The sequence below is a fragment of the Siniperca chuatsi genome, linkage group LG3 (assembly GCF_020085105.1).
Source record: "Siniperca chuatsi isolate FFG_IHB_CAS linkage group LG3, ASM2008510v1, whole genome shotgun sequence".
NCBI lineage: Eukaryota > Metazoa > Chordata > Actinopteri > Centrarchiformes > Sinipercidae > Siniperca > Siniperca chuatsi.
In genome coordinates, this window is record NC_058044.1 from 7,803,020 (window position 1) to 7,817,058 (window position 14,039).

General features: G+C 42.1%; 1 protein-coding gene across 1 annotated transcript; it reads left to right on the plus strand.

The window, feature by feature from the left end:
* The first annotated feature begins 85 nt into the window (after positions 1-85).
* Positions 86-11,617, plus strand: si:ch211-14k19.8 (flocculation protein FLO11). The gene is made up of 11 exons (XM_044191755.1): positions 86-1,068; positions 1,553-1,936; positions 2,338-4,359; positions 4,455-4,543; positions 4,668-4,726; positions 5,375-5,538; positions 6,649-6,814; positions 6,918-7,109; positions 9,269-9,490; positions 10,947-11,106; positions 11,234-11,617. The coding sequence occupies exons 1-11, from the start codon at positions 1,026-1,028 to the stop codon at positions 11,306-11,308; spliced, it is 3,576 nt and encodes a 1,191-aa protein (XP_044047690.1). The 5' UTR covers positions 86-1,025; the 3' UTR covers positions 11,309-11,617.
* The last annotated feature ends 2,422 nt before the right edge of the window (positions 11,618-14,039 follow it).

A 14,039-nucleotide genomic window follows, 5' to 3' on the forward strand; every position in this document is an offset into this window, starting at 1 on the left:
ATTCACTTTCTTTTTTTTTTTTTTTTCTATTTTGCACTTTGGTTTCTGTAAAGATTTTTATTTTAAATACAAGATTATTAGTGAATTTAGAAGTGCTGGTAATTTTGACAAAAGATTTCTTTTAAAATGGTGATATGCTGTATAAACGATGTGTTCACGGTTTGTTTTCTGTGTACAAAATGTGCAAGTTTAATTAGCCAACTGAGCTAAACGAGGGACTCTTGCTACTAACGATCTAGTAGACCTATTTAAAATACTAATATTAATGTTGCTTCACTCTCCTGAGCCAAGCAACTGCTTTTTAACATTAGCCTTACGACTTTTTAAGTCGCTAATACCGCAGAGCTGTCGGTTTGTCAGCTTGTTTTGGGGGTAGCCTAATTCTGCCATGATGTGGCCAAAAAAAACACATTTTTACATATATATGACACAAGCTGAGTGATATTGAAGCAAAACATAAACGAGCTCATCCTGCTCGGGTACCGGGTAGTGGTTTCAACACTCCCTGTCTGACACACGGTGGGGGTGCATGTAAAAGCTGTAATGAACGGGGGCTCCCATCTTCTCGTGCCTTCATGCCTCCTGTAGTTAAAGGTTTCCTGTGCAGCATTTAGTCACTGTGTAAAAACCAGCTCCTGTCGCGACCACTGGATTCCTTCCTCTCATCTCTGGAAATGCCGACTGATTCAAACGACCGCCCGGAACAGCCTGGGGGCGCCGTCTCTCTCTCTCCTCTGTCCATCCCACATTGCAGCGCACACTGACCGACACACGTGCATGTAATTTGGGTGACTGTGCGGCGCTGTGCCCCCTGACAGCACAGCGGTTTCCGTTAGGAGGAAATGATGGAGAAGGAAAGTTTCTGACGCCTCTCCTTTTTGTTGGGACTGTCCGCAGGAAAGCTGGAGATCATTTTTTGCTTTGCGCGGTTTGCTCGTCCTCATTATAACGACAGTAAATCTGAAAAATCCGCATGGATTTGGGATTTATAGGGTCTCCGACACTGAAATGTCTCAGGATTGGAAATGCAGCTCCACGCCTGTCTGTTGCTTTTTATTATCACAACAGGTAAGGAAATCTGCCAGTCCCTGGAAAATACTGTTAATCACATTATGTAATCCTTTTATTATCACTGAACATTGTCTGCTATTTCATTATCTGCTACTTTTAAATTAAGTCACAGTAGTGCTGCTCTACTGTAAATATGAAATAAGTTGGTAGGTAGCCAGGTTTCTGTATATAGAGTTGTGTTTTGTGGTAACCTGAATGACCCAGATGTTAGGGGTCATCAGATGATTAAAGGGATGAGAAAAAAGGGGGAAAGATCTGTGATCCTTTACATAAAATTACGTTTATTTTTATAAAAAAATGTTCTTACTTTTGAAAGAATTTACCTTTTAATGCCGCAAAAACAATCCTTCAAATGGCATTATCTAAGAATGAAAAATACCCCTTTCGTTGAACTACCCACAACTTATGTCCGTAAACAACATCACACAGAGGTCAGGAGAGCGATTCCCTCTTTGACCAGCATCTTCTTTTCTTTCCTCAGATAAAACACTGGCCTTGTCGCACCACCACTGTGGTGGAAATGTCAGCCTGGACCAAGAGCCTGCTGGTCGCATCAATCTCACTTTACCTGGACTTTTTACTGACGGCAACAGACTCAACCCCATGAACCACCAGTCTGACGAAACCCTACCGGTTTCTATTTGCACTTGGATGATAGGTATTCCTCTGGGTCAGACGGTACTTTTAAAGGTATTATGGTTGGAAAGTGGTTCGAACATATCAGTGCGCTGCGTTTGGAACGAGGAAGATCGGGTCCTGGAGAGTGGGGGGACAGCTCTGCTCTCCGGCTGTGATAGGAACAAAGCCATCCTCACTTGGACAGGAGCAGGACACTCCTCAAATGAAATTCAAGTGGCCTATTATGGTGAGAAACTGTTATCCAGTTATCAATTATCCAGTTTAGTTTATTGAGTAAGTATGGCTCTCTTGGTTGCATCCTGATCACGAGAGTTTGATCTAATTGTCGTAATAATATTTGGCTCAAACTTGTTTTAGAGCTGTTTTTTGGTTCATGTCTCAATGAATACATGTTTACAGTAGAAGTAGAATGGATTGGTTACTTTGGCCATATGGTGTGTAACTGTAGAAACATACTGTGGAAACGTATTGTTCAAAATGTGCTGCGAGCTGTTAATGTGACCGTCGGAAAGTTCTTGTCACACTCGCTGTGGTGTGAGAGTTGTTGTTGTTATGTTGTGGTGATTTCCACTCTGTCTCTCCTCACCCCGTCCCTCTCTGTTTCTGTGTTTGTTCCTGGTCATCCAGTTCAGGAAGATGAGAGGAATTCCTCGGAGGACCACACCAGCCCACATTCAGACCAAGACCTCTTACGGTGGTCTCAAACAGGAACCAGCTTTACAAGCACAGCTCCTGTTGGTCAAGAGGTGGTGAGAGGGACAGAAGGGGTCAGAGGTCGCCTTTACAAAGCTCTTGAGTGGAGTTCTGGGCCTCAGTCTGCGTCTAGTCCCTCCTCTCAGGACCAGGGGCTGCTGCACCCCACCTCACCCCTGCAGGGACTCACTGTGGCTGGGAGAGCCGATAGGGAAACTCTCCCTCTTCCTGAGGAAGAACCAAACAATAGAACGGATACATCTGGAGCTGCTCACCTCACTGATGGTCCCATATCTGCCAGAGAGAGAACACACCCCCATTTTCAGCCTACACTCAGTACAGATACACTATTTCACACAGCAAACACAGAAACAAACTCTAGCAACGAGCTCCCACAAACCCAGATGGCACTGACACATGCAACAGCCAGTAGCCCCAACACCTTGCATGGCACAGAAATTCACAAATATACAGTCACTCAGACATCTACAACCACACAAGCTCACCCTACTGTTTCCAGCTCTAGCGTCCCACCTCTCACCTCTTCTCCCCCTGAACTACCTTCCTGGACAACCTGGGAGAGTGGTACCATCCAAATCCCACGTGGTGGACCTGTTAGTGGGGCACCTGGAGAGAAACTACCCCATTCCTGGAGGAGCCAGAGAAGCACAGACAGACTTAACTCTGATCTGACCTCCGCCGTCACCTCTGACCCTTTAAAATCACCCACCGAACCACAGCAGGATGACTCAAGCAGTGCACACACTGATAGTGCACACACTGATAGTGAACCCACTGCGTCATCATCCTCCTCACAGGGCCCCGGCAGGACTCATTCATCCACCACCCACACCACAGGGCTTGACACTGCTGTTGGTACTGTGGAGGCTGCATCACTTCGTCCAAACGTTAGTCGAACTGACTCATTTGTATCTGCTGCATCGGATGCTACCAGTCAAACTGCTGCGTTTGAGTCCTCTGATAAACTTGAAAACACGGAGATGCTTCACACGTTTACTTCTTCCACACAGAGTCAAACAAGCTCTCCACAAAGCACAGAGAGCGTCACACACTCCCCACCTCTTTACACATCCTCCCCATTCACACAGACAAGCAAAGAGGGGACACAAACAGCAACACAAAGTACAGAAAGAAATGCTGTTAATGCATACGTGACTACTAACACTATCTCCTCCTCGCCTGACATTACGAAAGTTGATGAATGGGCTTTCACGGGTTCTTCATCGACACCCAGAGTAGCACTGACATTGGGAGATGTAGTCCAGAACTCAGCTGCTACAGGAATCACTGCTGACACTGAAACATATACACTGCATCCCACTTACACACTCTTGCATGACAACTCGCCCACAAATTCACCAACTCCTGGTCCTCTTTTGTCATCCAGTACATCCATACATTCATCTACACCTTCATACACGCTCCAAACATACACTACATTTCCTGGTAGTTCACATTTGCCCTCCACTACCACTGAATCCGCTGCACACACGCTCCTCATCAACCACAAAACCATGCCTATACCCTCACAAACGTCAACAATCAAATCTACATCTTCACACATGCCTCATACACATAACAACCTGCCTTTGCCATCTTCTACTACAGCTACGCATAAACAGCCCCACGACTTTATTACTACTGCACATACTTCTCTGCTCTCGCTCACAACTGCAAAATCAGATTATGAACATGGAGATAAAGAGGTAGAAGTAGAGAAAGATGACGAGTCTCGGCAGTGGTTTCCCAGCAGCACACAAACTCCCACAGCTGGACTTCCACGGCAACCTCCACCCTGGACGACCCCACAACCCAGCCAGAAGAACCATACGGCGCTCACACCTTCTGTTTTAACCTCCGTACCCAGTGGGAGCTCCACAACTAGTCAGACACCCAAGTTCTACATTGTGCCAGACCAGCCTGCAGCCATTAGAGGTATTGTAAATATTTGTGTGTTTTTGTGTGTAATTAGATAATAGGTTGGGGTGTCCAGGCCTGTTGTAATGGAATTATTTGTTTGTTCTGTCCAGTGAAGTCAATTGAGCTGCTGCTGCAGATCATTGTTGAAGAGTCCAGATCGGCTTTTACTTCTCGCTTGGAGGAAGACACTGCTGCCTGGGTGAGAGTTTATGTACACACACACACTGGCATACAGAAAAGCACTAATAGACACGTTATTATACAATAGCTTTAGAGTTTTATTTAGTAGCTGCTACAAAGTTCTCACTCCCTGTTTCTTTCAGGTGGAGCCGTACCTACAGAGAGCCCCAGGGTTCAGCAGGCTGCTGGGAGTCTGGAGTAGGTGAGATCTTATAGAGTGCAGTATGTACTGTATTTAAGTTGCAGTTATTATAACTATTATTACATAACAGCAACATTGTACCTGCTTAACATCAGCATGCTAACATGCTCACAATGATAATTCTAACACTGCTTTACAGTCTCACAGATCTGCTAACGTGGCTGTAGACTCTTGATCTTGTTGTAAAACACAAGCAAAATATGAATGCGTTCCTTTGTTTGAAAATATAAAATGCTGGAAAAATCAATAGCTGATGACACAGTTTTGAATTTTGGTTCATGCTGTACAAATTGAGCAAGGAAACATAGAAGCTACCATCTTTGGATCTTCTTAGGATAGGAAAAAGAGGTGCAATTTGGGAAACAGGTTAAAAATCTTATATCTTGCAGCAGACAGAATATTTTCTTTTCATCCAGATGGTTAGAAGAGTCTTTGGGGCTTTTGGATATACCTTCCGAACAGCAATACGTGTTGTTAAACAAACCTTCTGGATTTTTCAAAGATGGCCATGTATTTATTTTTCAGAAAATCGGATGCCTAGCTCTGTGACTCAAATACAATGGCAATACATGAGAGTGGGGCTAGGTTTTAGAAGGTTGTGTAAAGAAAGGTACCGAAGGTCAATGTGCTGTTCTGCTGTTGTTCCAGTGGCCATGCAGTGCAGAGTCTGGTGGAGTTTAAAACTAGCGGGGCTCTGCAGTGGCTCAGCATGACAGGACCCACATCACTATTGGAACGAACAGGACTAGCTCAGGCTGTTCGCGAGGGGAGGAGCTTCAGATCGTCAAAGATCACCAACATCACACTGGGTGGTAAGCCTGTGTTGAGATGCCCACCTATATTTAAGTAACTATACTAACTTTTGGGGCGCCCTGCTGGCCTAGGGGTTTAAGTCGAGTCCAGCCGGGGACCTTCCTTCTCCACCTCTTTCTCCTCATTTCCTGTCATTCCTTTACTGTCAACTCTCTAATAAAGGCACAAGAAATACTTAAGCTGCCAGGTTAGAGGTCAGCCAGTGGTTATATTTACCTGAGAGGGAATTCCATTCTTAACCTGCTTACTTTATTAACCCAGTTACAGGCAGACTCATGTAAACATTATAACTCAGTTAGATTGACTCATTTAAGCTCACAATCCAGTTATGAGAAATCTGATTAACGCGCCTGGCTTACTTGGATATTAAACTTGTTACTATGGCATGTGGTGATTGCATCTTTCACTTTTGGTGTGGTGAACAAATTAACCTCAGTGGGTCATTTTTGCAGTTTGCTGGTGGACAAATTGACAGGCAGATTCTGTTGGCAGATTCTTTGGGCAGAAGGGATACTGGTTTGCAGAGTATCAAATAATTCTGTATAAACAAAATTCGGCCAACTCTGTATGTAACTAGTGCTGTGTACCCAAAGCCTGATATAGCTTATTCCTCGGTGCCATAGTGCTCCATTGTTGTCCAGAAACTATTAAAAAAAACATAAATGAGTCACACTGTTGCACTGGCTGACATGTTCCATCATTATGACGTACATGGCCACTGTAGTTTATTTTCAATTCCACATAAACCGTCCTGCTGCTATGACTACTCACCAGTGCACCAAATGTGTGTTAATCCACAGCTGAAAATAGTCCCCAACAAATGTGCAATTTACTCCTGTTTGAGTAACATTTGCCCAGCTGTTTTTTGACATAGCTTTCCATTTTTTTAAAAGAAACTGTATATTTGTGACCCGTTTTTTTTAAAAATGTACATCTTCAGTAGGTACTGGAATGGGCCTGGGAGTGAGTGCCACAGACAGGGTAGGGAAGTCAGAAAGTACTGAGACTTACTGACAGAATGTTGGTTTTGGTGTTTTTATGGTATTTGTTGACAATAATGAAAATGTAGAATAACACCAGCCTCATCTTCTAACATGTCTTCCCTCCAGGTCTGCAGGGTGACGTGTGTGACTGGTTACTACAGTGCCAAGCAGGCTACAAGTGTGTGTCCCAACCTGGCACTTCAAACTATAGCTGTTCTTCTGTCTGCCACTTTGACTACTGCCACCACCATGGCATCTGTACACACCACCCAGGCCAACTTCCGGTTTGCCGGTAAGAACACACAGAGGCACACATGCTCGTACCCTAATTTTGTATCTTTCCGTCCATCCAGGAAAGTTATCTGCATGTAAGCTTCTTTTTGGTTCTGTATTAGCTGCCTTGTAGGAGAGGACTTCTGGTACATGGGTCAGAGGTGTGACGTGAAGATGACTCGAGTGCGGCTCGTGGGCGCATGTCTTGCCATCTTACTCATCATGGTGACAGCGATTGGCGTTTTGGCCTTTGTGGCAGTGCGACGCTACCGAGCCATTCTGATCCAGGCCAAAGTAGATCAGACTCGGAGCAGGTACACACCAACCCTGATGTACACACATGAAATTACAGCTCAGAACATACAACCTACAATACAAAGATTAATACACACAATGCACACTAATATTTCATGCTGGGTTTCTGCAGGGTTCACCTAGTTAAATTTAAGACTTTTTAAGACCTTTTTATTACCACAGAATGCAGTTTAATATCTGTTTGACAGTCATACCGCCCAAAGCATTAAAGTATGATGGAAAATCAGTAGGGATGATATGGCCTATAATTATTTATTATTATATCACATTTTTTCAGCACTTCCCAGAAGTATATAACAACAATTTCTAATGACATAATGAATTAAATTAATGCGACCTGGACCCGGATAAGCAGCATAAAATGGATGGATGGATTAACCAATTAGAAATTAGCTTCCTAGCTACTGTAGCGAGCAGTAGATACAGTGTTTGCTACAGGTCTGATGGTACTGACTCAAACTGCACAAAAAAGGATTGAACAGCCTTCTGCGCACAGTCCACTGTCACAACAATCCTACTTTCAGTTTAACGTCTCCCAACAGCCCACAATCTGATACAAAAACATTTTATAACTAACATTATTGCCTATGAAAGACAAGAAAAAATATTTAAGACTTCTGTAAATGAAATGTTACTGAAATGTTACTTTTACATGAAACATTATGTTAAATGTTTAGAGGATGATCACGTTAAAAGAAATGTGTTGAAAATGAATGAGGGGTAGACTGTGTTTGTGTAACAGTGTGTGGTGAACCGTGCCATGGGCTTCTGGGTGGACCTTAAAATAACACAGGAAGCACACACACATATGGTGAACATAAAAATGGATTTGACTTAACATGACTCCAAACAACTCAGATTAACATGACATACATGGCAATAACACAATAGAGACCTTGGGGGAGACCATGTGTTATGATCTGCGAAGGGAAAGCCAGACACTCATATAGGAATAACTGCACATACAGTAATTGTAATTACAGTAATGTCCACTAGGTGGCATAGTCTGGCTGCAGAACCACATACTGAAGATGAAGGCTGTGCTGTAGACTCCTGGCAAATGTTGAGACTGTCTGGCTGAATCCCCAAATGTCCACCATCCGAACGTGCAGACAGCCCTCGTGAACTTCAGTCATACGTACCGTGAAATGTTCACTGTCATCACATCAAGTCTGTTAGGGTGCTGGGCCACGAGGGGATAAAATGTGTCATTAGACAGGACTTCAGACCTCTCTCACTTCGATGGTGATCAAAAATTCTGTTACTTTGAGGTAAAAGTATTTTTCTAAACCATTTTCAAAGGTAAGCCTACTGACGTACTACAATTTATGCAAGATAAATCACCCACATCAATAAACTCATACTCAAAATATAAATGTTATGGCTTATAAATTGTATACCTACTTTATTATTATTATTATTATTATTAATAATAATTTCTTGTCACATCCATATTGCATATAAGCAAAGTCTGGAGAAATCTACACCTAAGTGGACTCTCTTGAAGTCCACAAACAGTCAGCTTGAGGCCTCTTGTGGACTTGATGAATTGTCGATATGGACGGACCCTGACATTGGTATTCAGCCTCTTAAAGCTGCACCAGCCAGCAAGATTTTTGTGTTAAAACATTAATCGTCTGAACCTAAATCATAGAGTGGGACTGCAAGAGGGAGGAGTTTGTCCCGTTTAACTGAGACACTGTAGTTTCATCCTATTGCTGAGATTAAATTCTAACATTGGGTAGGGACACAGACAGAGAAAGTTCAGACAGGAAGTGATAAGTCTGAAGTTAAGCCTTAAATCCAGAGTGTCTCCTTAACAGTGGGGAGTGAGCATTCTGTACAGAAGAAGTTGGACTCTTAACAGATATTTACTTTCTCCAGCAGGCTCAGTCAACAGGAGAGCATAGTTTACTGAAGTCCTTTTACATGACATGTCATCAGGAAAGGGCATTATATTGTAAAGGGTTACCTCTCCCTCCCATTGGATGATTTTTGCCATTTTTTTTCTCCAGTGAGACTTTTAAAACTGGCATATATATATATGAAAAATATTTATTTGAACTCAAACCCAGATCAAATTGAAGCATATACAATAAATATTGTATCCTGTGAACATTTAACCTCAAAAACAATTCATGATTTGTTGTGTGTGCAGCTATCGCAGGTTCAACCATTTTGATGAGCTGTCAGGACGGTTCTGGTTGCGTTCGTGGGCAGGATCAGCAGACTCGCTAGATAATCCTGCCTTTACACGCTCCGATGAGTTACTGCACCTGCGGGCGCTCGACCGCCCGTGCTGTTACCACGACGACACACTGTCGCTGGCCTCCACCTGCCCCAGCCACGGAACACGCATCAATACTATCTACCCCCACAGGTACACACACACACACACACACGTCCAGTATTACACATGAATGGTTAATATGCTTGACAGTATCAGAATGTTCAAGTTATTGATCATACAGGGGCCAAATGTCTGTCTGTCCCCCTCCATCTGTCTGTCTAAAAGAAAAACTGTCATCAGCCATCAGGTGAATTCACATATCAACAGGAAATACATACTACAGTATGCATACGATGTAACATACCTGTACTCTGCTGTCTAGCGTACACCATATAAAGCAACATCAGATTTAAGTGATAACCAACTAAGAAAATAATGATCAAGATAACAACAAACAAGCTAAATATATACAACCTGTTGCCTGGAGCTTCCAGACATAAGCCCAGTCCAGCCATCACACTAAGATGGATAAGAATTAGCCTGCCCATGGTAAACAGAACAAGATTTCTTTGAATGCATATTCATATATAATAAAAGTGGCACCTGTAGTGCTGAGTTGGGTGGTAATTCTCTGTGGGTTTGTCATTCTCACCAGCCCCTTTTAATATTATAAATAATCATTTCATCTATTGTTGATATAGAAATATTGATTATATCAGCTTTAAAGGTACTGCATGCGACATTCATTGCCCCTAAAACCAGCATCTCAGACCAAAACAGACACTGTGGCCCACCAGACCCCATTGACAAAAACAGTAATTTTAAATCACAGAATGTTGTAAAACACACTTCAAACTGGACAGAAACAAAATAAAAATTCACCAAAACCGTCTTTGTTAGTCTTTCCACTGTTCCAGCAATCACTGAAATATTCTGGCTCTATGCCTCAACTGGCAGCCGAAACGGGCCACCATAGCTGCAGCGTTTGGGGACAAATGCGCCCATCAAAGTAGCTTATGTCCACTAAAAATGCAACATTAATAAAACATTATGGAAAGGATCCCTATTGAGATAGACCTTTTAGTTAAACAGTAAGATCCTTTTTGTTTCACCAGAAACAGCTGTTATATCGCGCTTGCTCGCCGGCAAACTAATTTTACCTCGTAGATCATCGTTAAACACACTTCATTCAAACGGGACGGAAACAAAATAAAACTCACCAAAACCGTCTTTGTTAGTCTTTCCACTGTTCCAACAATCTCCAAGTCTGGTTTGGTCGAAATAAACCCTTAATTCACGCGTTAGATGAGAAAAGGATTTGTGATTTGATTACTGTTAAATTACTGACCATTAATCATTCTCCAAATCTGCAACTAAATAAATGTGTAAAACACAATAAAAGTTCAAATTAAGTGAATAAATCATTAAAACCTATTATCAATGAATAAAACTACATTTCTGGCCCTTTCCTAATCTTTATCTTTAGCTTTTACTCCACTCTTAAGTTTTTCTTGACAAAAAACGTAAACACATGTAGAGCAAGTATTTACACTCATTCACACAAAGTCTGTGTAAATAATCCCTTTGCTCTCTGTATTGCCTGTAGCTCTCAGTATGGTTGGAGGGGAAGCGAGATGAGCATGGGGGATGGTGTGTTGGACTCGGGTAAGGCCAGTGACCTTTCTGTCTGTAGCTGGCCTGTGGAACCCATTCAGTGGACTCCCTTCCCACTTCTGCAGCAGCTGGCTTCCCAAAGGACACCCACAGTGAGTGTTTGACTGTGTGTGTGTGTGTGTGTGTGTGTGTGTGTGTGTGTGTGTGCGTGTCCGTGTGAGAGAGAGATGCATATCTGGTTTCATTATGTAATTATGTGTTGTTCCCCTGTGAAACTAGGTGAGGGTGTCAAGGCCACGGTCCTACTGTGAGGGCATGGAGCTGGTAGACCTGGGGAAGAGCTGGACTGCTTGACACACATAAAGAAGAATCAAATCTGTTCTGACACTGGTATTTGCAGCTCGTTTTCGCAGTCTAGGCCTCTAATATTCTTGTTTTGTTGATAAAAACTGTAAAACAATAAGTGTAAATATGTGTATTTGTGTGTATATTTTTTGTTAAATTGTTGCTACATTTTCCAGTTTGAATACAATGTGTTTCTTATGTTCCATCTAACCCTCTGATGTAGAATATACTGTAAAGATAGAAAAAGAAAGAGGCTGTCTAAATGTCTATGGCGCAGAGTCTTACATAATGCTTTAATAAACATAAATCTTACTCAGGGCAAGAATAAATGTATTGTATTTTTTGTCCTTGTGAATATACTGAGCTTTCCACTTCATCGCTTAGCAAGGAAAGTTTATTTGTGTAGCACATTACATACACAAAGGCAGTTAAAGTGCTCCATAATGTATTAAAAGTACATAAACCATTAAAACACAAATTAAGACATAAAAGAAATTATAAGATAAGTCAAGATGTAAGTGAAAGGTGGATGAAGGTCTAAGTGCTTAAAGGAATAGATTGACATTTTGGGAAATATGCCTATTCATTTTCTTGCACAGAGTTTGATGATAAGACCCCTCTCATGTCTGTACGGTGAGTATGAACTACAACTGCAGCTGGTTAACTTAGCTCAGACTGGAAACAGCTAGCCTGGCTCTGTCTGAAGGTGACAAAAATCCACCTACTAGCACCTCTAAAGCTCATTAATTAAAATGTTATATCGCGTTTGTTTAATTCATACAAAAACTGAACAACATACATACATAGCACATAACAATGTAATAATAAACTGTATGTAATAAAATACAATACAAAAAACTTTAAAAGATTAGAAAGAAACTTGAAAGAATCTTTTTTTTTTCTTTAAGAATTGAGCAACATAATTGCCGGTGGGATTAATTACTCCTTAGCTTCCAAAATATCATCTGGACGTTTGTTCCAGGCAAAACTGGATTACCAGCTGGGCAAAGTAGGTGCTACTGCTCTGGGGCCCCAGACCCCCAGGGACCCCAAAAAGCCCCAGGTTATTGTTTTTATATGTAATTTGATTAATCACAAATTTGTTTAAAAATTTGCACAGTACAAGTACACTATCAACTGTGTGTCCCACATTATTACTGTACCTAATCTTGTGGTCCTGACTGATAGAATGACCCTGTGTCATACTTTTGTTTTAAGACTTGATTAGGGACCCAAAAACAAGTTTTCTGCCCAGGAAACTTGTTTTTGTCTAATCTGGCCATGGTTCAAGCTCTTTGCTGCATAGTAACTAAACGTTGCGTCACCATGTTTAGTTTGGACTCTGGGAATGGTTGACAACAGATTACCTAAGAGGCTGCGAGGGCTCATATGGTTAAAGACATTGAGAGATTTATAGACAAGTAGTAATTTTAATTATTTTCTATGACACACTGAGGCCAGTGCACAGACCTGAGAATTGGTGTTCACTTTTCTTTGCCTTTGCCTGAGTTTTTTGGGGAGGGGTTCTGTTTAGAAATTAGTATCTTCTAATATTACATTTCAAAGAGTATTTCACATACCTTCTTCCTCTCTCTTTCTAACTTGAACACACACACACACACACACATAAGCCACACCTCCTCTCAATGCTGTGTATGAAACTCTGCTGGAATGTGATGCCATAAATGACTGGGAAAGACTGGTAGAGAGTGAAACGGGCAAATATGTACACCGACTTTATATTGCACTCCTATAATTGTCCCTATCCTGGGAAAAGGAATAAGGGAGTGATTGATTCGGGGAGGGAGGAAATGTGGCGAATAAAGGCAGAGAGTGAATGTGTGTTTAAGGGAGAGAGAGAGCACGAGAGATAGAGAGAGGGATGAGTGAAAAGTGGACAGAAGCTACCTGCTAGCTTCTTCCATATACGGTCTTAGACAGAGCCGAGAGCCAAGCCTGTGAATTTCTCTGACTGTGTGAGTGAGCAATGCAGGGTGTGTGTGTGTGTGTGTGTTTCATGTTCTTATATCCCAGTGGGGACTTTAACCTGAATGCACATTAGCCCATGTGGACTTGTGTCACCGTGGGGACAAAAATTGAGATCCCCACAGGTAGAGACTGCTTTTTGAGGGTGGAGACTTGGTTTTAGGGTACAAGTTACAATTAGGTTGTGGTTAGGATAAGGGTTAAGGTTAGGCATTTAGTTGTGATGGTTATGGTTAGGGTAAGGTGCTAGGGAAAGCGTTATGTCAATGACTGTCCCCCACGGGGATAGTGAAACAAACTTGTGTGTTGTAATGTATGCATGCGTCATGCACGCCACCGACTTTTGAAATGGCTTGAGGAATTGCATTATGAGTGTACAGAGGAAAGATTGAGAAATTTCTGTCAGGGAGGAGTTGGTGAGTACAAAGTTTAAAAAAGAAAAAAATACATTGTTGGTGTTATCTCCCTTTCTAAATATAAATATCTGGGTACTGGTGAAGGATATAGAAATCAAGGTGAAAGATGGCAAACCTAAAGCAACATGCACATTCTCACACTCTCTCTCTCTCTCTCTCTCTCTCTCTCACACACACACACACACACACACACACACATACACACATGAATAGACAGCCTTAAAAAGGGAGATTCATTCATTTCCTCAGACTGGTCACATGACCTGAGCAGTGCATTCTTCCCCCCATGTGACTTGCTCCAATATCTCCTTATATGGACGTCATCCAAAGGAACTCTT

Coding starts and splice junctions, on each gene's coding strand:
- si:ch211-14k19.8 (XM_044191755.1), top strand. CDS start 1,026: ATGCAGCTCCACGCCTGTCTGTTGCTTTTTATTATCACAACAG. Junction 4,727..5,374: donor CTGCTGGGAGTCTGGAGTAG/GTGAGATCTTAT, acceptor CTGTTGTTCCAG/TGGCCATGCAGTGCAGAGTC. Junction 11,107..11,233: donor CTTCCCAAAGGACACCCACA/GTGAGTGTTTGA, acceptor CTGTGAAACTAG/GTGAGGGTGTCAAGGCCACG.